General features: G+C 44.5%; 4 protein-coding genes across 5 annotated transcripts in view; 3 read left to right on the top strand and 1 right to left on the bottom strand.

Annotated features, from left to right (window-relative positions):
• Positions 1-25,095, top strand: part of LOC126556762 (putative ATP-dependent RNA helicase DHX57) — a 300,736-nt gene that overhangs the window by 16,964 nt on the left and 258,677 nt on the right. The window lies entirely within an intron of this gene.
• The window catches only part of LOC126557181 (protein claret segregational), a 333,201-nt gene that overhangs the window by 111,723 nt on the left and 196,383 nt on the right, over positions 1-25,095 (bottom strand). The window lies entirely within an intron of this gene.
• On the top strand, positions 11,552-14,882 carry LOC126557695 (GATA-binding factor A-like). 2 transcript variants are annotated; one of them, XM_050213555.1, is made up of 5 exons: positions 11,552-11,796; positions 12,008-12,112; positions 12,505-12,677; positions 13,695-13,956; positions 14,041-14,882. In XM_050213555.1, the coding sequence occupies exons 1-5, from the start codon at positions 11,583-11,585 to the stop codon at positions 14,880-14,882; spliced, it is 1,596 nt and encodes a 531-aa protein (XP_050069512.1). In that variant the 5' UTR covers positions 11,552-11,582. The 2 variants fall into 2 exon arrangements, with proteins under 2 accessions (XP_050069512.1, XP_050069511.1); XM_050213554.1 differs by having other exon boundaries at positions 12,505-12,683.
• LOC126567139 (COUP transcription factor 2) lies at positions 20,443-22,538 on the top strand. Its single transcript, XM_050223372.1, has 5 exons — positions 20,443-20,578; positions 20,662-20,790; positions 21,651-21,834; positions 21,925-22,028; positions 22,162-22,538. The coding sequence occupies exons 1-5, from the start codon at positions 20,443-20,445 to the stop codon at positions 22,536-22,538; spliced, it is 930 nt and encodes a 309-aa protein (XP_050079329.1).

Here is a 25,095-nt window from a genome sequence, read left to right as displayed (position 1 = left end):
GTGAACGATGGAATATTGGGGGTGGGGAAGACGCAAGGTAGGTTAAGGTAGAGAGGCAGGAACGGCACGGGGGGAGATTTTGTTTCAGCCTGTTCAATCGGTGTGCCTCGTCGCCGATCGACCAAACGCTTGTGCCGAAATGTTAAGATCGGGCGGCGTTGAGGCAGCGTTGACACTAACGGGAATCAACATAGTGAATTAATTAATCACAACAACGCAACTGCCGAATGCCGAATGCGCACCATTGGACAGGGTGGTGGTCAAATTGAAGGTGTGTAAATATTTGTATATGGGATCGTGCAGGGTGGAATTTTGGATTTTTTTTTAAACAAAACATTACTCGGACACTCTGTAGTTAATTTTTTTTTCAAATCATATAGCTGAATATATTACAAATATAAACTATGCTTATACTACAGTAGTTATCGATTTTGCTATTACATTCACGATTACTAAATTATTTCTGTCCATTACCAGCTTTATTAAGGGCCAAGAAGAAGGGCTTAACGACCTTCTAAAAGTCACGTCGGCCATCTAATGAGTTAGGCTGGTGTCACTGCTCGGTGGCATCCCACTAGTTGCAAGCGAAATGTATGACCCACTGGACAGATGAGGTTGAACGTCAAATTTGGTCGTGCCACCAAATAAAATAATTTTGATTTCGTTGCAAGGTGCCTTGCAACAAATTGAACTCGCTTGTATAAACGCGTTTTTTTCTGAAAGTGACAAATGAAAATGTAAACAGATGATTCGTAAACAAGGATATTTGTTCATAAAAATCAGCTACAGCTTGATTAAACTGTAATGGCGAGCGGTGTTCTTATGTTGAGCCAAACAGTCTAATTACCATCACACCGCAAGTTTAGTATTCCTGGGGTATGGTTTTTTTGCTCGATCCACCAAAATTTAGTTTTCACTAATAGGACTGCCGATACGAGGCATAATTATCAGTGCTGCAACCACAAACTTGGAACTGCTCTGGTAGCAGAATGCTTGTATAAAGAACACCTTTCTTCTTCGTTTGTTTACATTTAAACGTCAAACCAAAAATGGTAGTGCGACTAATCTGCCGAACAATGACACCCCTACCAATCTGGTCGTAAGATAAAATCGTATGCCACCGAGCAATGACACCAGCTTATTAGACGCGCAAATATCACCTACTTGGATGGTAAGTCTTCACTAAGGAGGGACGGATCCAGATGGGATTTGAGCCCCGGTCCAGGCGTGTGAAGACCGGCGCCGTTGTCGTCTATACCACCGGGCCGATTTATTAAGGGATATAATAATTAATTTTAGACATTTTTGTTTAGCTTATAGTTCGACAATTAATTCAAAAATAATAAAATTACTCTCTACAAATCATAAACAATACATTAGTTCATACAAACAGATATTTTCTTTGGAATAATATTTATCTTACGAGATCTCTAATCGCCTAAACGGAACCAAAATAATTATACAATTTTATATTTTTTTCTAAGCAAATCATGACCAAAGATGGCTAGAAACGTGTACCACTGTCCCGCTCACAGAATGTTGGCCTCATATGTAGACTGGCGTGGAAATATCTGAGATGCTTCGGGGAATGAGCCTCCTTAAGACAAAACAAACAAAACAACAAAAGAAAGATGCCGACACCTTCGTTGAGGTCTCTTCTGTCCGCGCACCTTAAGGAATGTTTCTTAAGTCTTCGCTTTCATTGATGTACGTGTTGTATTGTTGTTTAGGGGTTTTTGCGCTAGTGCAGCATCGTTAGTGAATGCCAGCAATGTCCGTTTGGATAGATTCTAATTTTTGGTGTTTTGTTCCAGTGCACATCATCTTATCGTGTATGATTTGATCGCGTTTCGCAAGCAGACGGATTGATCCTTCCCCCCCCCCCCCCCCGAGCCCTAGCACTGGGCCATGAAATCGTAATCCGCTTGATGGACATATTTATGCTAGCGCGTGGTCTCGAACGCCTGCTCCGTTTCGGTACCCGTCTGTGTGCCGCATTCGGTAGACATATTGGCTCGTTCGGTTTGCCGCACCGCTCGTGTTCAACACTTAAGGTCCGAGCGAATGTATCGAATTTGCATAAGGAATTGGCTGCGTTCGCTGAATCAATTAGGGAGTTTCATTTCGGGTTTTTTTTGCTATGCCGTTGCGGGTTGCGGGAGTGCAGCCGGCCTGGGAGAGTGATTTAAGATGATTTAATTACTTCTTCGGTGTCGTGCTGGGCTAATGGATCGGGAGGACGCCTGCGGGCATCCCGTTGGGGATGCTAGCAAGAGTAGCCCACGGTAAGTGCGTGTCGAAAATGGTGGAATACATAATTTCGAAACGGAAGCCCGAAGGAAATAACGAAATCGAGCGAGGTCACATGCGTCCGGTACCCTTGGTGTTAGCGGTCGGTAAAAATGTCTGTAAAAGTGTGCGTTTCGATAAAGGTGACAAGGAATGCGCTTCTGGTGAGGTTTGGCTGTTGTTCGCTCTGCTAGCCACCGTCGCCGAGTCGTTTTATCAAACATCAAAACCATCCTTTGCCGAAAGACAAATGACCGGTCGATTATCCTCCGCATTGGGTGAGTTTGTTTGGCGTTACAGATTTGGCCAATGCGGTGGACAGGTGATCGATTGAGACTGCGTTCGAGGTGATTCGCCTATATGGGGAGGCTAGCTGATCGATCGTAGGGGTTGAGCAACACCGAACGAGTAGCCTTGACAGAAGACGCGTCGGAATATTTTACCATCTTCCAACAAAACAACGGATGGTCACTTTCCAACCTGTGCTCTGCAAGAGTGACCGATTGCCTAAGCATTGTTTGGACGGCACGTGGTTTGTGCAATGTGCTAGAAGAATTGTGCCGATGATCATGTGGAGGGAAAGCTTTTGATTGAAGTTTAAGATGCTCAAGGTAGAATTATTTTAAACAGCAAAATAATTGGGGCACGTGCTTTCCAAAGTTTATGTTAATTAGAATTATAACGTGAATGTGACCCAAAGTAGCACTTGACGGACATTTTTTGGATTTAGGTTTAGGCAGGTTTAGTTTACGCTGGTTGTGAACAATAAGGGAACGTCACTAATTCGTAAATTGCTTTGAGCTGCTATTATAATGTTTTTAGCATGGCTCTTTTGAATCCAGTTTGGTAATTGTTGCTAAAATACACCTCTCTTGTTATTAAGCGATTTTGTTAAATAACTATCCTTCTTAACGACCTGCTAGGTCACGCCAGCCATCGAATGGCTTACTAGATTTGAGCCCCGGTCTTGTCCCGGTCCCGGTCCGGCCCCTAAAACACTACTTATATTTCGCCACAGATACTGTTTTCCAACCTTGCCTTTTCGTAAATATGCCTGGATTTGTTTGAATATCCAACTGAAGCCGTTGCTGAAAGGAACTACCGTCGGCGGTAGGCAATTATGAGCGATCGTAAAAGTAGCGACCGTGATCATCATTCCATTAGTGTGAAGTAAGACTTTGAGAGCCTAAGATGAACCGGATTTCAATGTTAAATGCTACTGCTCTTGGGCTTAACTTTTTATTCTAGATGCATATAGATGAACGACAAAACTGTGTTGCGATATAAAAATCCGCCGCAAAATATGTTTCACACAAACTCACTCCGGTGCACCAATGGACACGATCGTAAACGTCTTGTTTGTACGCTTCCGGTATGTGTACAGGCGGTCTAAAAGATGGCCGTTCTAAGCCATCCTAAGAATTCGAATAATTCATCGCTGTGGCGCACATTCATTTGTTTGTGCGGGGTATAAAAGAGTTGATAAAGTGATGGAATCACATCTAAAGCAAGCGAAGCAAGAACCACCCGGAATTGGGCTTCTAATTTTAGGTCCCCCAATTCGTTCCCATTGCTAGGGCGGCGGCTTTCGTGAAACGCTCGGCCTGCTGCTGAAGATTCATGGCTAGGAAATTAGAAATTCCGGATCACAAGGGTGACCAGCGATGGCTGCTACTCGTTCCAGTGCCAAGCGTTTCGGCAGGTCAATCAAGTCGGACGAGAACCTGAGATGGGGTTAGTATTTATACATTTTCCAGGAATTTCATTGGAATCGTGTTGTTGGCATAGCGGCTAACGTGCCTGCGGGTGCTGAAGCATTGAATGAAGATCTCTTGGCCGGTGCCGGAGTGTTCCCGGAATCACACATTAACGGGTTTGATTGCGTAGATTGGTGTATCAGATAAGTTAATTGCGCTTTTCGGCTCGTAAAAATTAAGAAATCACTTCGCCAACTGGCCGCCCCCGGGGAGCTTTTTGAAGAGGTGAATCGGTGGGCCTGGTAAGCGTTGGTGGGTAGTTACGGTAAGTGATAAGAATTTTCTCTACTAGACAGAATTATTCAGCTGAGATGGATTGAGGAAAATGGTGAACTTGTCGCAAAAGGGGTAAGGGGTTTGGGGAAAAAAATGTGGAGTTGAAGTGGGAAAATGGCCGCTCAATAAAATCGTTCGCAAGCCTAATTCTAATTCTAAGCACTCGAAGCTTCTTGTTTGAGGGCTTGTTTCGCTCATTTTACGACTTTATAACCAATAAGCGTATGCACCGGGTGAAGAGTTGCTGTGCGCGGGCGTGGAGCGTGTATGGGTTTGATATTTTTCTTGGATTGTTGCTTCCCTTCCAAACAGCTCGTTTGCACGTATTTGATCTAGTGGAAACAAAAAAAAAAACAGAAGAAAAATGTGGGTTATAAAGTTTAGTCTATTCCAAGTCGTAAAACTGTTCCTTTCGTTGGTGGCGTTATCGGCAAAAGTTTTACGACGTCGCTGATAGAAAGCGTTAGCGAACCAGTTTGCTTGTAGTGGGAAGCGCATTGTCAGTGTGAGGTTGGGTGCTTTTTTGTGTGTATTTTATTCAATTTGAAGTAATTTTGCTGCTAAGTTTTCGTGGAACGTTTATAGGCAATGGAGGACAGAGCATAGGGCCGGTCAAGAGATGGATCATAAAATTATGAATACATTTACCGCTCACACACGGACACACAGTCGACTGCAGAAAGCAAATCAAAAGGCTATAACATTTTGAGAATGTCTTTGATGTATCGGTATTAGTGCAGGCTTGCCAAGCCGCCAGGGTAGAAATGGGTAGCGTTTGATGTTGGGAGCTCACTTATTTTTATGAGTAACGAAGAAAGCAATGGTTGATAAGACTGTTAATGTAGCGTAGTGGTGTTTGGTAAAATTTGACTAAGGCGGCATTTATTTATAAGAAGTGCAAACGCGGTTAAAGAATTTTGCTTTCCATTTCTTGTGCACACTTTGACGAACGGACTTACGGAACGGTTTTACTCATTGTTTAGTATTATGTGAGCTGGAAGAAATGGAAGAAATTTCATATGAAAAACGGTATGCATTTATCAACATTCTAACTGTGTATTGTTTAAAGATATTCCATAATCTTGATTGCAACTTCTAAATTTTAATCTTCAATTTAGTTTTGGCATGTTGGCTTGGGAACAATTCAGATTGTAATACGAGCAACATATTGAAAGGGCAGAATTGCTAAGGAAAATATTTCAAATGCATAGTGGAATATTTGCAAGCCTGTTATGGAACTTAGCATTTACATAGTTAAATTTTGCATTGAGGGGAGATTGGCAGCGCGACTGAGCAATTTTGCAATTAGAAAACAATTTTTTCAACCTTTTGAGCTAAACTGGTTTAATTGTGAATGATACGGCGTAATGATGTTAACAAACTGTTGGATGGCATTTTTCATTTTGCTGTTTTCAAACGCCCGGCAGAAAGTAAAGTTCCCAAAGAAGCTTGCAATAATCAAATAATCATATGGAAATATCCACTAAATGATCTAAAATTTAAATAACATGTATTTAAGCCCTAATAATCTCATCAATCTACCAAAACTAAAAAAAGGAGAATTGGTTTTGGCAAATCTGTTTTCTAAACAGGAAACATCTACTCTACTCACTCGTGATTTAACAGGCTAATAGAGCATTTCACATGAATCATCTTTGATTTGAAGAAAAAAAAATCCGTAAAAGCTCTTCATGTTTCAATTTCTGCCTGGTTCTGCCTCGGAAAATAAACAGCAGCTGGTGTTTTTGTCTTCCTCCGAATGGCATCATATTTGTTTAAGGATTATAATTTATGTTCGTAACCGTAAATAATAAATTATAAACAGAGCCCCTTGTACTGCAGAAATGAACCCCCCCCTCCGCCCCCCCGCCATCCTCATTGATCGTTCCTTTAATGATTAAACCAATTCCCAGGCGCATATGGCTAACAGGCTGAAAAGGATACAAAAGCAAAGGAATGTTGCGAAGGAAAAACAACAAACGCTTAAACACACGAATGGATCTCGAACCGCGAGATGCGCCTTTCTTCACCATCATTGGCCGGTTTCGATTCGTTCCAGTTCGCCCCGACGGTCGATCGATCTCCTGCGCTGCTGTACTTTTGGCCGCAAGCTGTTTTAAAGTGCTTTGGTGGCCAAAAACACACACACACAAACACAGGAAGAGAGTCAAGGAATCTGCTGGAATCTTCATCTTTCATCGCATTTATTGCCGATTCCGTCGTTCACACAGCTCAAATGCGGTTAGATTTCGTCCGATTCCGTCGATCCGAAAGCGAAACGCGGCACAAGAGGAACGAGAATAAATGCGTCCGGCCTAAGGGTGGTTTAAGCCCTATGGTGGGCTTTGTCTTTCACTCTGTTGCAGGTGAAATGGAAGATCGTTTCGGTTCCTTTTTTTGTTACATGTTCTGCGTGGCGACCGCGAACTGGATACTAGCGGCAGCTCGCGACCAGTGTTCAGTCCGGGCCCGGGCCGTTCTTATTGGTGGAAAGCTGCCGATGCTCATGGTTTATGTTGCCTTTCCTGGCTGGTCAATTGCACCAGCAAATGAGCTTATGACGGATAAAACCGAATCCACGCAAACGCAAACCAGTACCGGAACCAGGATCGGAACATTGATCATTGGAATGTTGACGACAGCCATACGACCAAGCAACTTCGCATGGACTGCGGCGAAGCTGCGGCGTACGAAAGTCGAGAAACTGGCTCGAGTGTGTCAGGCACGCCGAGAAAGAGGAAAAAGGCCAACTGAACGAACCCAGCTTAAGAGCGTACCGGGACTGTCACCTTGCGGGATGCAACGAAAAGGGGCAGCGCACCGAGTGGCGCCTCGCAGTTCGATAAGAACCTTAATGGAAAGAATCTGTTTTATGTTTGGAACGCCGCGAGGCCGCGTTTGCTGTTTTGTTCATCCTGGCTGTGTCGGTGACCAACAGCCACCAGCCCTTTTTGCACCGTGCGCCAAACACTTATCAGCCTCGACCGAGCGACTTTTGGATGGCTATAGAGGTATAGAAGGAAGAGGGAACGGGTAGGAATGCAATGAATTATATGCTTCTTAGCGCGCCTGGGTTAGTGCATTTTACACCGGAGGATGGTGCGTACACATATATTTCGTATTTTAGAGCATTGTCAGGATTTTGGAGAAAATTCACCAGAATATCAATTATCGAAATCGAAAAATTTTTTGCAAACCAGAAAGAAAATGTTTACTCAATTTGATTATTATTTAAATGATTTTAAAAATTTCGACATTTCGCTGAGTTTCAGTTCAAAACTGATTATAAAACTGCGCCAATCAACTGGAGAACAATAGATTACGAGAACTGTTTCTATTTAAGGCGGAAACATTGTGCGGTACGGAAAGAATTTACATCAATTCTGCTGATAAATCCTTTGTCTTACAATAACATAATACTTAATAATACTTTCTATTATGTCATTGTAAATATTATTAAATACGGGGCGGCGGTCTGGTGGTTTATGCGTCAGCTTTGCCGGTCTTCAAACAGCAGGACCGTCCCCCCTTAGTGAGGACCGATTATCCAACTACATCATATTAGCAAGTCTTAATAAGCCATTTCGATGGCCGGCGTGACCATCGTTAAGCCAAGAAGAAGGACTTAAGTATTAGAGCATTGAAGTGCATAAACCAAGAATAATTAAAATAGCCTAGAATATCGGTCGACTGGTAATTTTCTTAGAATTGGGATTTTATATCTGAGCTCTGAGACACTATAAAGAAAAAGAAATTTAATCACCTTATCGAAGTAAGGCTTGATATCAGGGTTTGAAAAAGCTGTAACTTCAATTTGTACGAATTTTGGATTCATTTGTGATCTGTTTTCAAACTAATATCTGAAGCTGAAATAGAAATCAACCGTATTCCCTTTACAGTCATACTATTTATTATAATAAAAAAAGGAAAATAAATTCGCGATGCCGTTAAGCTGGCAATTAAACAAACTGCCTCCTGTAGTACTGTTCACGTGTTTGATTTAGCCGCCGGTAACATGATGATTGCCGGTCAAACATCTGGAAAGAAGGTGCTAAAAAACACATGTCATCTGTCAAGCGCAACCAGCAAACGATAGCACAATCTGACGACTGAACGAACGATAGCGAGATATTTATCGCACGATGATAACGATCTCGTAGCAGATCACGTTTCCTTCTTGTCACGTGCATCGTTAGGCGGTCAGTCGCGGGAAGGGGAGAAAAATGGGAGGTTTGGTTGCAGGTTGGTAGTGTTGTTGCTTTGTGGCGAATAGTAAAATGTGATAGAAAGTGACACACAGGAGAAAGAGAGAGAGGGAACGGCAGCATGAGCGATTCGAGAGCGATTAAAGCAAACAGCGCAGGATAGGGCTGATGATGAAACCTGAGACACGATAGGTTAGTGAGCTATTATAATAGTTTAACTACTTCTGCATGTAACCATGGCAGCAGCTTTGTAAGCTGTTTCGTGTATGATCGAGCGTAACGAACGACTGCACAGTCGGTTGAGCTTGATCGCACGGGCTATCAGGGCTTACGGAACGATCCTGAAGAAGTGTTTGCAGCTGTCCCGAGGGTACGATAAGATGAACTGAATTTACGCAAAAAAAAAGCCAGGAAAATGCCCGCATGTGAGTTGGTAAAAAATTCTGACCCGTGTTTCCTACATGAAGCTTGCAGGAAACGGTACAGTTCGTGCGTTTTATTACCAGTTAGCTGAGGAAGAATATTTGTCCACCGTCTAGAACCAGCAGTTACGGTACGGTGCACGGCAGAGGACAAATAAGGTTGCGCAAATTGTACGCCCAAGAACAATACTGGCTCCACGATCACGAAGGCTCATTTACCTGATCGAATAAACTGTTCTGAGAAGCCGTTCATCCATCCGTACAGGAACTGCCGTGTACGGTTCGGTGCTGGATGTGCTGGCAAGCTCATGTCTGCATGGCTTATCATAATGGTGTGCTGGTAATGTGCCACTCCAGAACCGGCGGGCGGAAGTTATGAATTAAAAACAAAACAAAACACAACCTACAGCCAGAACAACCTCAAGTCAGTACAACCCTTTTTTCGTTCGTTTCCTTGGCAGTTGGCACTGTCTGTCACTTATCACTGATATGCTGGTACCGAGGCTCGTTGATCATTTCTCGTGCGGTTCATTATGGGACGCTTGGTTATGCGTTTACAGGCCTGGGCATTGTTTTGCGTCTGGTTTTCGTCATCCGTAGCGTATCCAGTGCTTGGTTAAAGTTGCCAACCCAAATCGCTGGGCCCACTATCTATCCCCCACCCCGGTTGGTGTGTAGTCAGCCATTTGACGATAACGACAACGATTCCATTGGGACTGGACTGGCGTATGAGGACGGCCAACGTGTGCTCGGGAACAGCACGCTTCCAGCGAAAACCGATTCTCGGTACGATAATGGGTGGAAAGAAAGTACCGACCGTTGATAGAAAATTTAGTGTCCAATCCGATTGGGTGAAGTGAGTTAGTTATTACGCGGGTGCGATAAGGGATGGTGCAAATTTCATCGTTGCGTGCAGTGCAGAGTTTGCCGAGAACGTTTGTTACGTGCTTCGAACAACCCATTTGCCGTGGCTGTGTGTATCGTTTTCGACGAGGCTACGATTAGCAACCAGTCCAGTGTGACAGATAGCACGGCACTTCGTGGTGTTCTCGGTGGAAGTGCAAGTTAATCGGATCGGTGATACGAAAGCGATCGTCGAAAATGAACTGTGATCTTTCGGTGGAGTAGATTTTCGATAATTCGAAATGGACGTTTGGCGTCGCTAATCTTAATCCCAATTTATGGTTCTTTGATGAGCGATTCGGGCACTTTCTGAAGTTTAAACAAGCGATGAATTGGTATAGGTGAATTCACAACTACATCGCAAAAGACGAGTGTATTCTTCACAAGTTATAGTTTCCGGATGGTACGGCGACAGCGGGTCCGCTCTTCAACACGTTAGGACCGGGGTTCAAATCCCATCCGGATCGTTCCCCCCAGTAGTGAGGTCTTGACTATCCAACTCCGTAGTATCAGCAAGTCTAGTAAGCCATTTCGATGGCCGGCGTGACCTTAGAAGGTCGTTAACCCAAAGAGAGGATGAGAGAAAGAGTTTTCTGGTCAGCTTTCAGTCAGATGTTTTCTTAAAGAAACCAGTTTTAGCTTGAAAGGATGCCAAAACATTGATAAATAATATTTAAGCAACACTATTAAAGGATGTAGGCTCAGAGATAGCAGAAATAAAAATATTTTCTGATAGCGTCTTGGTGGTTAATTTCATTTAAATTACGTCTAGGTTTAGTATGAAAAGTAAATTGAATGTTACGTGAATATAAGACTTTTATAATTATTTATTTATTTTAATTGTCAGACATTTTGATAAAAGATGTTATTTGAAGCTGTTTTGAATTTTAATTTGGTTTATGTTAGACGCCAAGCGCGAAGCCAATCGTGTTTCTTAGTGTGGATTGGGTTGGTTGAGGTTTTGTGAAAAATGAAATGTAGTTCTAAATGCTTAATACATAGAGCACAAGGCTAGACAAATTCTGTGACGATTAAAACAAAAGTTTGTGAATGATAGGCGCAATTAAATGCAATTTATGTAGACCTACTTTTCATTTTTTAAATTAAATAATACAATCATTCAATCATTTACGTTTGACAGCGTTGGTAGTTGTAGGCGATAGAGAAAAAAAAGCATGCCCTCGTTTGAAACCATTATAAACGTGACCTCAATCATATCCGCAGCTAGCACACATGCCTTTTAGCATTTATTATTAGAGATTTCGAACTACTGCTTGACGATTCTATTACACAGATAGTTCCACTTTTCCAGCGATATAAATATTTCTCAAAAAATGTACCTCATTTGTCAAGCCATGAAATTGTTGTGCGCTGTTGGCTAAGGCCTCCCACGATGCAGGTGCCACACGACTTCGATGAGGTTAACCCTTGTTTAGTTGATTTGGGGTAAAAAAAAAGGTCGTGAAAATAGTTCACATTCCAGGGCACACCAGTAATCTGTCAAACGCTATCGCTTTGAGCACATTTTTCCACCGTTGTGGTTCATGATCGTGAGGAAAATTCGTGCATTGGATTCGCTCCAATCTGTATGCCCCGAACTAATCTATTTTTCCTTTCTCTCTTCTCGCAACGACCACTTTTCCTTCCCCGTTTTGGGTCACTTTCCAGAGAGTTACATCGACGACAGTACTGACGACGACGACGACGACGGCAAAGTTCCTGCTAGGATCATGTTTCACACGTCTGCCGCATACTCCGACATGACGGCAGCTGTGGTGGCAACTGGCAACACGGGCTCCTACCATCAGTCGGCAGCGGCTGCCGCGGCCGCAGCCGCCAACGCACCCGTTTATGTGCCGTCAAGCCGCGCCCTGCCCCACACCCAGTACGGTGCACATTCGGCCAACTTTTCCACACAAAATGGCTGGCCGGCGGACGGATTTGGTAAGTGGATTTTGCAGGAACGCGCACGGCACCGCGACCTGTGTAACACGTTCGACCAGTTTGCTCTGCAGTTGGTGCTGTGGCAGCAGTCCGCCATTTGCTTTTTTTTTTGCCGACCGTTTTCTTACCGTCTGTCTTTTTCTGGTTTCTTTTCCTTCTCCTCGTTCCTTTGCATGGGCAAAAAAACGCATACGCACACACAAACCTACAGGCACAACGCACACGCAGCTTCCACCCCAGTTCTATGCGCAGAACGTGATGATGGGTTCCTGGCGCGCCTACGACCCGACCGGCTTCCAACGTACCTCGCCATATGGTAATTTGAAAAAGGTAACTAGCAACACTAGCGAATAAATCAAACTAAAACACACTTTTCTCTTTCCCTCCCGGTTTTTCGCCGTTTTCTTCCCTTCGTGGACCTTTTTGCGAAATCGTGTCGATGGCTCCTCATTCACGTTCTGAACCAAACGAACAATTCTCCCTCTTTCTCTCTCACACACTCTCGTGCGCGCGCGCTCTCACATGCTTTCCAAAATTTGTGGAAAATCTTATGTCCTTACGAATACGCGTAAATATTCGTGATTAAAAAAAAAACACTTCTTATCAAAAACAACTTTCCTCCCCGTGCGCCATTTGCGTATTGCGATTTGTCCGGGAATTGTAATCTCGATACTCGAAACTCGAAAATCACACGCAATCAACACGCAGACAGCGCAATGGATTTCCAATTCGGCGAGGGAAGAGAATGTGTGAATTGTGGGGCCATTTCAACACCGCTCTGGCGTCGGGACGGCACCGGCCACTATCTCTGCAATGCATGCGGGCTCTATCACAAGATGAACGGTATGAACCGTCCGTTGATAAAGCCCAGCAAGAGACTGGTGAGTGTGAGTATCCAATTTCTTACCCATGTTTCTGTCATTGTTATTTCGTATGTTACTATCATAACGCTAGGGTTCATTTCGACGCAAAATGGGTTGTTTTTCTGGGTGAGAAAGAGAGCAGGGTAGGAAGAAGGGAGGAAAATGAGGGAGGAAAGTTACTGGAATGGGTGAAAATAGGAGTCACAAGTAAGGTTTATTTACAAAGTTTTTATGGTCATGGTTAGGTTATTTATTAGTCTTATTTATTTTCTTTTTTAAGTACTATTTTTTTTCTTTTTTTCAAAAATAATACAATATTATTTTTACGCATTATTCCCATAATTATGTCCTTCATAAGACCATTACTCCATGTGTCGGATGTGTAAATTGTCGACAAGGGTCTTGTCTTTGCTAGATCTGTGCTGCCCTCTAGTGGTGGTGTCAAACATGACACGGGGATTTATTTATTTTTTGGTGAAGATGAAAGTTAAATGGAATCAAACTGTTTAAAGGATTAAATTTATTTTATGAATGTTTGTTGAACTCTTTTTCTCTCTCTTTATAAAACTGATAAATTCTATAGTAGTAGAGAATGTGAATTTAAAATTGTATGTCGAATGCTACAGATCACATTAGAGCAAGGAAGTTGGAAAAACCGTAAGATTTTACTCTTTAAAACATGAATAACGCAATTTTTAGGGAGGAAATTGCTACAGATTGCTGTTACTAAGCGTTAGTAAGGGTATCAAAATGCGCTAAGCTTGTGTGTGAAGGACAGTCAAATTGTAAGATAGATGAGAAACAATTAGACACAAACAAGGTGCGTCCTCTCACATGTTGCCGGTGTTGAAGTTGGCTCGATGCATTTGGGGATGTTCAAATCATACTTTAACAGATAAAATACCATTTATAACTGATATGAGGTTCTCTTTTTTTTGTTTTCTCTCCCTCGCTCTCTCTCTCTCTTTCTCTCTGTCTCTCTCTTTCTCTCTGTCTCTCTCCCTTCTATGCTTCATTTCCGGTTCATGCTTTTAGCAGACCGCCACGCGACGATTGGGACTGTGCTGCACAAACTGTGGAACGCGCACGACGACCCTGTGGCGGCGCAATAACGACGGTGAGCCCGTGTGTAATGCCTGCGGATTATACTTCAAGCTGCACGGAGTCAACAGGCCGCTGGCAATGCGCAAGGATGGCATCCAGACGCGTAAGCGCAAGCCGAAGAAAACGGGAGGTTCCGGTTCGGCGGACGTGATGGCTTTGGTCGGTGGCAAAAAGGATGATGGAATTGGTGACGGTAAGTGTCCGGAGTTGGAACCTAGCAAAGGGCATAAATAGCAGCTTTAAACATTTGTTTCTCTTTCTCGGTCGCTCTCAACAGGTTTGCTACAAACCGATCGAAATGGCAACTCGAAGAATCTTTCCGGCAGTCCAAAGTCTCAAAACCTTTCGTCGCCTGCAATTCGCTCCCTGCACATTTCACCCCACCACGGACAATCCTACAATCTGCCATCGTCTCTAGGCTCGTCGCATCATGGTGGAGGTGGATCGCTAGGATCTCTGGTAGGAAAGTACGATCTGTCGGCTCTCTCGCCACCCGGTTCGCTTGGAGGAGTTGTTCCAGGAAGCATCTCGAGCGTCGTTTCATCCTCGGCATCCCACCAGCAACACACAGGACTCAACGCGTCCCACATCTACACCACGCCGAGCTCGAACTCGCTTTCGACACAGCACAGTCATTCGCCAGTGAATGGCTATAGTCATACGGCTGGAGGTTCGACCATCGGTGGCAACAATGGTAGCGGCGGAGGTGGTGCTGGTTCTAACGCTTCCGGTTCATCGAATCTGGGTGGGCTCAGTAACAATCCCACGGGCAACAGTCCATTCGGACAGATTAAATCGGAATCGAATCCATTGGGTGCGTCCACCACACCAACGTCTTCCGTACCGTCCAGCAATGGGTACGGCGACTACATGAACAATTGCCTACAGAGCGGATACTTTGGGGGTGGTTTCAGTTCGTTGCACTCCCATCACAGTCCACACCACGTGTCACCCGGTGTGGGAGGCTCGGTAAATGGAGCGTCGCTGTCCCATTCGCATCACGCACACCCGCATCACCATCACCACCATCATCATCATCATCCAACGGCGGCGGATCTAGCCGGGTACCATCATCAGCACAACGTCATTCAGGCGGCAAAGTTGATGGCCTCTTCCTAAACTGTAAGCATCATGAAAGCATGCATGTAGGATGTAAGCAGTATGCAGTACTTATGCGTTTGTGCAAGAAATTCCATGTTGAAGTTCCTCGCTTGTTGCTTGTCCAATATTAAGATAAGACGCACACACACACATATACACACGTGATCGTCATGTACGTATACTGGTCAACAGTTGGAATGGAAAAATTATTTCGTTTGGTTGATCGTTCTCTCGTGGATCCTTCAAGCTGCGGTTCCAAAAACCGTTTCCAGGGAACAAAAAATCGTACCAGAAGCAAGCATGTATGGTTCAAGCTGTGAGAAAGTGAGCACATCCGAGCAAAAAAGTATCTTCGCAAGTATTTTAACTGTATTGATAAAGTTAATAAGTAGAAAGCGTTGTATTGCACATCGTTTTGCAGTAAACGTGCTTAGTAAAAGAAACTGTAAATATATTCCACAAATAATTAAGTAAGCATTTATATATTTACAAATTTAAGAGAAGTATCTGACGTCCTGCAACCTGCAACGGGGAGTCATCTAAATAGATCTAAAATTAAAATGAAATAAACACAGCTAGAAAAAGTCACTGTTTACATTGCATTCCCCAACTAGAGCACTGCGAATAGAGTGATGAGTGAATAAAATGATAAGAAAATCTCTAGATAGCAGTGATCAGAACTTAAATTTAAGCATCTCCTCCTTAAGCGCAGATTATCGCATCCCAAGTTGCGATAGCTATATCGAGCTGGAAATGAAGTAACGTCAGCTTCTTTCGTGTTGCAATAAAATGTAGTTAGCGAGTTAGTGATAACAGGTAGGCCACAGGTTACAGTAGAAACATATTTAAAATAATGTAGAAGTTAATGAAACTGTATTAGCGAAGCGTAACGGGAGGTATTTGAGTTATGGACAGAAGTATTGACAAATAAAGCACTATTAAAGAAGCTTGTAGCTGTGGAAAATTTTATTTTAAGGATTATTTTTATTAAAAACAAGTTTTGCTCATTTCATTGTTTGGCAGATAATGCTTTACTTAGAGCTTAAAATGTAGTACGTTTGCCATCTTAAAGATCTTGTAATTGGATCATGAATGAACGATATCTTCTGAGGGTTCTTTACAGCAATGTTAATCGTAAAGTGTCCAAGGTTTTTAGTTGTTTGCAGTGGCGGATTTTTACCCTCGGAGTTAAAAGCGGAATGGAAGTTTTGGGCAGATCATGCTGTTCGAAGGCCCTTGGCGGAATGGATATTGGAGCTATCAAAATCAAAAGTGTCCAGTGAAGACAAATCAAACCTAAAATAGCCTGTGAAAATATGTCGATGCCAACGCATCGTCAAATGTGCTGAGCAGGGGGGATACCCTGTTACGAGGGTATACGAGGCGGCTCTCGAGGCCTTAAGCCGCAGCCTAATCCGCCAAACGTTAGATCCGCTAGTGAATGTAAAACTTGGCCCTCAGTCACCATCAATATCGCTAATCTTGTCGATGTACAAGACTGGCAAGAGGAAGCAAATTTGATTTCTTTCAGACAACCTAATCTTTCATCTAAAATGAGAAGATGTTGTTAATACAACATGTTCGCGCAAAAACTGGACTTATAGATTTTGGGTTAACTGATTTGGGGCTGCATTTTTATTTTGACGATCGCACGAGTTTTTCCTCGCCCGTCTTTTTCTCTTTCTGTTATAGAGGAATGGGCGGGTCCAAGCGGGATTCAATCCGTTCCGGATTTCAGTACTTAATCTATTTCTTTCATAGAAGATAGCAGTAACTCATCAATATATTCTGAGGCTCTAGGCGGCATGGATGTTAGATCCGCTACTGGAAGATTTGCAATAGGCAAAGCGTGACAAATTTTGCAATAGGCAAAGCGTAGTTTTTGCCCCTACTTCGTCGTTAAATTTTTCTCCATATAAATTGTATGGGAAAGCCCGACGCCACAGACTAGAGTAGACTTTACCCCTACTTGGGTAAAGTCATGGTATCTGACAATGTTTCTCCGAAATTGCACATCCATATAACAAGCTTTTTGAGAGTAATTATGTAGTAGTCATTGCGTTGGTTTTTATGATTGCAAAAAGTTGAATAAGCTGTGGCTGTGGTACAAAGGTCCTGGGAAACAGTGGATTCCCAGCGCTCATCTCACCGATACCGAAAGTCACGCTCTGGTATTAACATAGACCCCGAAGTTTTGTTGCGTAGCCCAGTAACCGGGCCAATTGACTAGTAACTGATCTTCTTTTTCTTCTTAGCCTGCTCGGTCTAGGGCAGCAGTTATCCATCCACGGCTGCATCCGATCAGGTTAGACTCCACTTGATCCAGCCAACGAGCTCGCTGTGCTCCTCTACGCCTCGTGTCGAACGCGTGACAGCAAACGTATCCTTCCGGCTTTGACTACCGTCAGGATATCAGCACCACCAAATAGCTCAGCTGGCTCGTGGTTCATTCTCCTTCACTACACGCCCTGCACGCGCCACACCGCCAAAGATAGTCCTTAACACCCGCCGTTCGAAAATGGCAAGTGCATTGGCGTCCTCCGTCAGCATAGTCCAAGAATCCCGATACTACCCGTAGAGGACTACCGGACGTATCAAGGTGCGGTATATCATACATTTCAAATCAATAAATCAATCATACAGTGGGCACAATTCCCCTGAACAATGCGCCTTCGGATTTCTCCACTTACGTTGTTGTCCGTAGTTACGATCGTACCAAGGTAGCAGAACTCCTCTACCACCTCGAGATCGTCGCCGTCAACTGATACTCTTCTTCCGAGATGGGTTCTATCACGGTCATCCGGCCTCCGGCAAGCAGGTTTTTCGTCTTCGTCGCATTGATGCTTAATCCAATTCTATTAGTCTCGCGTTTCAGCCGGGTGTACGCCTCCCACACCGCCGCAGTTGTCCGTCCGATGATGTCGATGTCGATGAGTTGAAGAGATCGGGTGAAAATCGTGTCCCGGATATCGAAGCCTGCGCTTCGTATGACAGCCTCCAGAGCGATGTTGAACAAAAAACAGGAGAGTCCGTCTCCTTGCCTCAGATCCCGGTGAGATTCGAACGATTCCGGCAGCATGTTCGATACTCTCATCAGATTCCCAGGGAATCCGTACTACTGCATGGTGTTCCAGAGTTCGGTCCGATTTATGGTATCGTAGGCCACCTTGAAGTCAATGAACAGGTGGTGCGTAGGGATCTGGTTCTCCCGAAATTTTTGGAGGATCTGCCGTAGAGTAAAGATTTGGTCGGTTTTCGATTTGCCTCCAACAAATCCAGCTTGGTAGCTTCCGACGAAATCTGTAGCAAGGGGCTCCAGTCTGCAGAAGAGTATTTGGGACAGCATTCAGGACTGTGATGGCCCGGAAGTTAGCACAGTCCATCCTGTCGCCCTTTTTGTACACCGGGTGTATGACACCCAGTTTCCATTTGTCCGGTAGTTCTTCCTGATCCCAAATCTTAACAATCAGCCGATGCATGATGCCGGAAATCCTCTACGGACCCATCTTGAACAGTTCGGCCACCAGCTAATCGCTGCCAGCTGATTTGTTGCGTTTCAGCTGTTTGAAGGCACCGATGACTTCGTCCAGGGATGGCGGGGGTACCTCGTCATGCTGGCTGTCGTAGTTCTGCACTCCTCTGCTTCCTGCGCCTAGTTCGGTGCCTCCTGCATCTGCTCCGTTAAGGTGTCTGTCGAAGTAGCATTTCCATCGGTTGATCACCTCTCGCTCGTCCGACAGGATATCTCCTTCCTCGCTGCGGCACATAGCGATCTTGGGAGTAAAACCGCCCCCCGTGTCGCATTCAACATCCTGTAGAACTTGCGAGCTCCTCCCGACTGGGATAACTGCTGTATCGGTTGTTCGTCCGTATCTTCGAAGCTACGCTTCTTGTCCTGGAAGATGTCCGGATCTGCTGCCTCCTCAGTCGTCTGTAGTGTTCCACGTTCTGCCGGGTTTCGCGCTGGAGCATGCGGGTACGCGCTAACGGAAGTAACTGATAAAATGAGCAAATTGTCCGTAGCTCCTTCACTGATTTGACCATACCTGATTCAAATTGACTGGTAAGGTATTCAATGATGTATTACTGATAATGTATTACCCCTTCCTGGCAGGAAGAGATACAAAAGACAATATGGAAGCATGGCTTAACCAATAGGGTAAAAGGGTGAAATAATGGAAAATCGTAAAATCTGCATTTTTTACTGTATGTTGAGGATATATTTTATATTTTCTGTATTTATTTTTGGTAGTTAATAAGCATGTTACGAACAAAAATGGAAAAAATCCGAAATTACACATCCTCGTCACCAGTGTAAAGGAACAACGTTCGATTGACCATGCACCCGATTCTAATGAGCTTCACGAACGAGTTCCTAGTATGCGATGTCTATTTGCTGTAAATATTCTTTCCATCTTTGCAGCGCCTGTGTCGCCGCGCGTAGACTACCACTCTTTGACAATGTGTCAACCTTTGCTCATCGATAACGATGTTGTGCTCCCGATGCCTTGAAGTGACATTTTGATGATTCCTCATCCACGACACCCGTCAACCCACATCCGGGGGGGGAGGTGTAAATGATTTCCGTACAGCAAGGTGTAGGTGTGAAAACCCCAAGCGGAAGTAATCCACCAGGTGCGGGCGTTCATAGTGCAACCCCCCCCCCCCCCCCCGAATTCCCGGTCGATTGTGTGGAATGAAGAATGACGGTTGATCGATCGAAGGGTGGATAGGTTTTCCTCCAGCGCCTTTTCCGATCAAAGACCGGCGCCAATTGATTGTCTCGATTGTCAATGTCGCACCGGTGCACGATTGCGTTGATTTGAGGGAAAGGAAAGCTTCCTTGTTAGGGCTGCAAAGTAGTCCTGTATTTACATTACCTGGTAAGAATGTGCTGAAGGGTGTGCCTGTTGTCTGGGTGGTTTAACGGTTTTTTTTATGCTGATTGTTATCTGTGATTTGACAAGGCAGCGTGATGGCGAGGGAAATATTCTTTGCTTCAACCAAGTATTGTTGTGGATGATTACTAAACGGTGGTTGGGGCATAATATTGAAGGAGAATTATAAAACATTTTAGACATATTTGGAATATATAGAATGGCCTGGCCGTATTCCTTAATATCTATCGTCTTAAGATGACTAGAACATAACAAGTCGACTACGTTGGTAGCCTGTTGTAACCGAGGGTGTTATCGAAGGGTGCTTTTCACCGTTTGCCTGGCATATGACTTGCATATCCAGCTGGCCAACAATATCACCGGACACGATTATAAGGACCATGTCCGTGTGTAAACATAGAAAAATAACTGCTCCGATTTGACACCGATAAGCAACGTTTGTCCCGTGTTTCCTTTGGATTCGCGCTTCTTGAACCGTGCCTGGAACTACCAAGAACGCGACCGCTTATTAAGCTAACGCGGTGACCGTCGATGGGAAAGCAAATAGTGAATAAATGATTGCGGTGGCGTCTTGTAAGGTGTGAACTCAGCTCGAGAAGCGGATTTCCGGTATAAAAACACTACCAGCAGACGCGTCCACAAGGTAGTTGATTTTTGGCAAGCCTGGACAACGGCAAGAAATGTCCTCGCAAACGCTGGTGTGCCGCGTTTGTGGTGATCGTAGCTCCGGCAAGCATTACGGTACGGTTTGTTGTGATGGGTGCTCTTGCTTCTTCAAGCGCAGTATCCGCAAACGGGCAATATACACGTGCATCTGTAAGTGTGGTGCGGTAATTAAAAAGTGTGCAAAATAGAATGTGAATTTGTTTCGTTTCTCTGTTGAATCGGTTGCACCTCAGCTGGCCAGGGAGGCTGCTCGGTGGATAAGGCACGGCGCAACTGGTGTCCCTTTTGTCGGTTACAGAAGTGTTTTCTGGTGGGTATGAATGCAGCAGCCGTGCAACAAGAGCGAGGTCCTAGGAAAGGCCGTAAACTAATGTCCCACAAGATGCACTCACGGAAGCTCTCGGTTGGTGGAGAGCGGCCTAAGAAAGTGTTGCATGGGAATAATACAGGTAAGCTCATAGTTGAGACATTCTCGTGACAATCAGTCGCATGGAAGAAATCCCATTTGAAGGCGAAAGACATCGTGTGGAAAACGTGTTCCAATGCTTGAAATTGTTCAAAGTCAATCAAATTTCCCAACACGTGTTTCGAAGTTGCAAAACCGTTACCCATAGCATCCACACTTGAAACTGATCCTGTTATCGAAGCACTGCGTAGGAATGTTTTCTGACTGTGTAAGCATTCCTGCACACAAGACAGGCTCGCATGTGCATAAGTAGGTGAATAATTGACTTCCCACATTGCTGCCAGCGCTTTACACGTACGGTGCATTCTTACTGCCCAAGGTTAGTGTTTTGCCAAAGATATGTTTGAAATAGATTAGATACGATACCGAACGTTGGACGTGCGAAAGATGATTGCTTGGAAGCGATGCAGGCAATCACCTGTCTGTACCAATCAATCCACACTCGGCATTGTGTAAGATAAACGAATTCCGAGTAATGTAATCAATGAAGCGTAACCCGTTTGCAGTCTACGTAGCGTCGATGCTTCCATCCACTTCAAGTGTCGGCCGCTTTCCGTTGCCAGCGTTCTCTCAAAAAACCATCGAATCGAGGAAGATTCCGTTCCAACATCAGCCAATTCTACTCCTCTTGCAAATAACGCTAATCAAACACCATCATCGTTCGATGTTCGAGCAGTTCTTCCTCATCTCCCTCACATTCTCGCAATAGACGTTGATGTACGTTGAGTTGCTCCTCGTCTTCATCTTCAATTGCAGATGGGTTCTCGGTGCAGATTCTGTCCCAAGTGCTGATGGCGTGCATCCGGCAAGTGCGTCATAACGAGCACTTTGCCATCTTCAGCCGGCTGCAGCAGAACGAGATTCTGCGGCACGTGTGGTACGAATGCTTTCTGCTTCGCGTGGCCAACTGGTCCATCGACATATCGTCCCTGGTCGAACGGTAAGCTAATGCCACCGTGCACCGTGCACCCGACGAGTCCCTTTGGTGAGTATTTTCATTTCCGGCCTTTGCGCCAATCCCCGTTCCTAGCTGCTGCGACGGTCATCTGCGGTCGGTGATGGAGGACATTAAGGCGTTGCGGGTGGATCTCATCGAACTGTCGTTGCTCGAGACGTTGATCCTGTGCCGGAAAGGTTCGTTACGTTTTGTAAGGAAATATCTACCCGTCTCACGCTTCCTTTCCCCTTTCCTAACGCACTTAAACACACACACACAATTGGCCAACGAAATGATGGCGCTGCACCTGAATGTATGCAACGAAAACAGAGTACGCGCTGAGCGTACGGGAAGCCAACCAGCTGGAACATCTTGCCGAGCGGGCACTTATCGCCCTTAGCCACTACACCTGGCAGCAGCAACCGGGTCAACTTACCACGGCGAAGGAGCACCGGTGCGCACCGTTTCGGGAAGTCCGGTGCCCATCCACCGGGACGGTGGGTGGGCTAGCAGGATCGTTGGTGGGCTTGGAACCGAATGTGCAGCCTGCCGGTCTCGAACGAACTGTTTCAACCCGGTTAGGGAAACTGTTGCTGGGCCTTCGTACCGTGGCGCTGCGTTTTAACGAATTTGCCGTCCGTGCAATGCTGCGAGAGGTAATTAGTGATGATGGGCTGACGCTAGAAACTATCTTCACGAAACTGTAGCCTCCGGACGTTCCTGCTATTTACCCAAACGCTTCAGGGCTAAAAGGCACGTTACGCACTAACGGCACTACCAGGGGCTGCCCGTAGAATGTGGTTAGTGCGAGCAGAATCCAATTACGTGCACGAAATGGTGTGTGCACTTTACAGCGTAGTTTGGGATGGTAAGCCGGGAAGACTGGGGAAGGCATCTTGTCGCTACCTGAACCTATCTAAGGTCAACTTAACGGCTGCAGGGTGCAAGAGTTTTGTAATGAAATTACATTAGGTGCTGACCGTTGCTGAAATAAGGCGGAGTGGACACGTACACAAAAAAGTTATTTTACTCAAACTGGTACATGAGCTTATGAAAATAGTGTAAATTAGTGGGAGTGAAAAGTTTTTGCTTTGGTACGGTGAAGGATAATAGAATTTCAGTTCACTTTTGCGTGGTATTGTTGATTTTTTCTTTTAATTGTAGAAATAATATTAGCTTTATCAGGAGGGGAAAAAACTTCTCGCTATCCAATGCAATTAACTACAAAAAATGTGTGCAAAACCTTATAAATTATTTAATAAATTTTTAAACACATTATACTCGCTTGTGAAAGTATGGGCATGGTATACGTCTGATGATAACAAGAGATAACGGCATCGCCGATCTTTATACTGCAGGACCAGGGGTTCAAATCCCATCCGGACCGTTCCTCCGTAGTGAGGACTGATCAACCATGTATGCGGTATCAGCAAGTCTTATAAGCCATTTAATGCTCTTGACAATCAGTTTGTTAGCCGAGTCACGGCTATCAAAGACTTGGGAATTTGGTTGGACAAAGATCTCTCCGTCAACCTCCAAATTGATTCCGTGGTTGGGTGAGCTTGGAAGACGCTTGGCTTGTGCAAGCGTATTGCTCGCGACTTTTCGGACCCCTTATGTCTGAAAGCTGTGTACTGCTCGCTGGTCAGATCGGTTCTGGAGTACTGCTCAGTAGTTTGGTCGCTCCTAGCGAAGACGCATATTGAGCGTATTGAGCAGGTGCAGCGTTCGTTTACCAGGTTTGCAATACGCAAATCACTTAGTGAGCTTTCCCTCCCCCTGCTCCAGTCCGAGTCCAGGTGTCAGCTGCTGAAGCTGGATTCGTTGGAAACTCGTCGTTCCCAGGCCCAATACCGATGCTCCTGCTTTGTTATCATGTGTTCCATTTTACATCCCTTCTCGTGTCCGTGTAATCTTCCGGTACCGTCTTAAACATTCTTCCCAGCTTTCTTCCTCCCTTATATCCTAATTCCCTGGCGCTTAGCAAAGTTAGGTTTAGGTTTAGGTTTAGGTTTTAGCGAATAAGTCATTTCTGTAAACCCGCGAGGCAACAGAACTAACAATAAAAAATAAAATAAAAAAATAATGGCGGCTGGCGTGGCCTCGAACGACGTTAAGCAAAGAAAAATATCGAGGCTCGATTTCCACCCGGGCAAAACGCTTGGAATGAATAATATATTGATCAATTTATGAAAGAAACTATAAACAACAAATTTTAAGTTTTGACTGAATTCATCATTCCCAATCATTCAAAAATATTTTTTTTACAATAAATTCGTACCCGTAAGAGTGCGATATTCAGTCATCATGTGTACCTTCCATTTCGCATGTATAACTAATTTACTTATATAAGGCAACAAAATCAGAAACGATGCAAACAGTTTCACTACCATAATTTGTTTTTGGCATTGGTTTATTTTCACCCAATAGTGTTCTCTGAAAGAGTGGAAAAATATAAAATAATCTCTAACATCCATATAAACATGATTGAATAGTTTTACCGTCGGCAATCGACGGCTGGGAACAACACTTCGCCATCCTTAACCTATACAGTGTATGTATTTAAGTATGTTCTCGGACACACGTGTACTAATAACGTACCTACTACTTGCTCATACTCTCAGTTCGGTTTTCTACACAGCACAAGATGATATAAATCGTATTCTCTTTGAGACGTGACTGTACAACTGACACCTCGGCTACGGGAGAACTGGTCTCCGCTAATAAATGGTGCGATTCATGTCCGCGTCCGTGTACATTGTACATTGTGTTTTGCGCTGCAAATGTTTGTTGCTTTTAGGTTTGTGCTTTTGCTCGTCCACACACACACCACTAACTAACCTTTTCCCTTGTTGCTGGAGGAAGGACGAGCACTGGCATCCACTCCACGCGCGCAAACACGAAACAATGGCTTCTCGAAACAAACTTAACTTCTTCCCTTAACTTAACACACACACACTCGCCACTCGTTGGCACTGGCAATGTTCCTAACGCTGAGAGTAAGTATTACACTGTCACTGCAGTCGTACTCCTAAAACAATAATCAGCGTAAGACGAGAAGCAGCGTGCACTAGCAAACACGCCCGCAGAGGACGCAGCACAGCTGTCTTGCTGCGGACAGTTTGCCATAGCAGGAGGATTGATGCCCACAAGTTGATGATTACTAGGAAAGACGCGCATCACTGGTTGTTCTGCTTTTAAACTTTTATCTAAACACTTTGCATTACATACCAACCGACCAGATGCTCCTGTAGGCGATGGGTT

The sequence above is a fragment of the Anopheles maculipalpis genome, chromosome 2RL (genome assembly GCF_943734695.1).
Source record: "Anopheles maculipalpis chromosome 2RL, idAnoMacuDA_375_x, whole genome shotgun sequence".
Classification (NCBI taxonomy): Eukaryota; Metazoa; Arthropoda; class Insecta; order Diptera; family Culicidae; genus Anopheles; species Anopheles maculipalpis.
This window is presented reverse-complemented; position numbering and strand designations above follow the sequence as displayed.

Bases quoted from the DNA above. Each gene is read 5' to 3' on its own strand.
- LOC126567139 (XM_050223372.1), top strand. From the start codon at position 20,443: ATGTCCTCGCAAACGCTGGTGTGCCGCGTTTGTGGTGATCGTAGCTCC. The intron at 20,579-20,661 runs GTAAGTGTGGTG...GTTGCACCTCAG, and splicing joins GGCAATATACACGTGCATCT to CTGGCCAGGGAGGCTGCTCG. The intron at 22,029-22,161 runs GTTCGTTACGTT...CAACGAAAACAG, and splicing joins GTTGATCCTGTGCCGGAAAG to AGTACGCGCTGAGCGTACGG.
- LOC126557695 (XM_050213554.1), top strand. From the start codon at position 11,583: ATGTTTCACACGTCTGCCGCATACTCCGACATGACGGCAGCTGTGGTG. The intron at 11,797-12,007 runs GTAAGTGGATTT...ACAAACCTACAG, and splicing joins CTGGCCGGCGGACGGATTTG to GCACAACGCACACGCAGCTT. The intron at 13,957-14,040 runs GTAAGTGTCCGG...CGCTCTCAACAG, and splicing joins GGATGATGGAATTGGTGACG to GTTTGCTACAAACCGATCGA.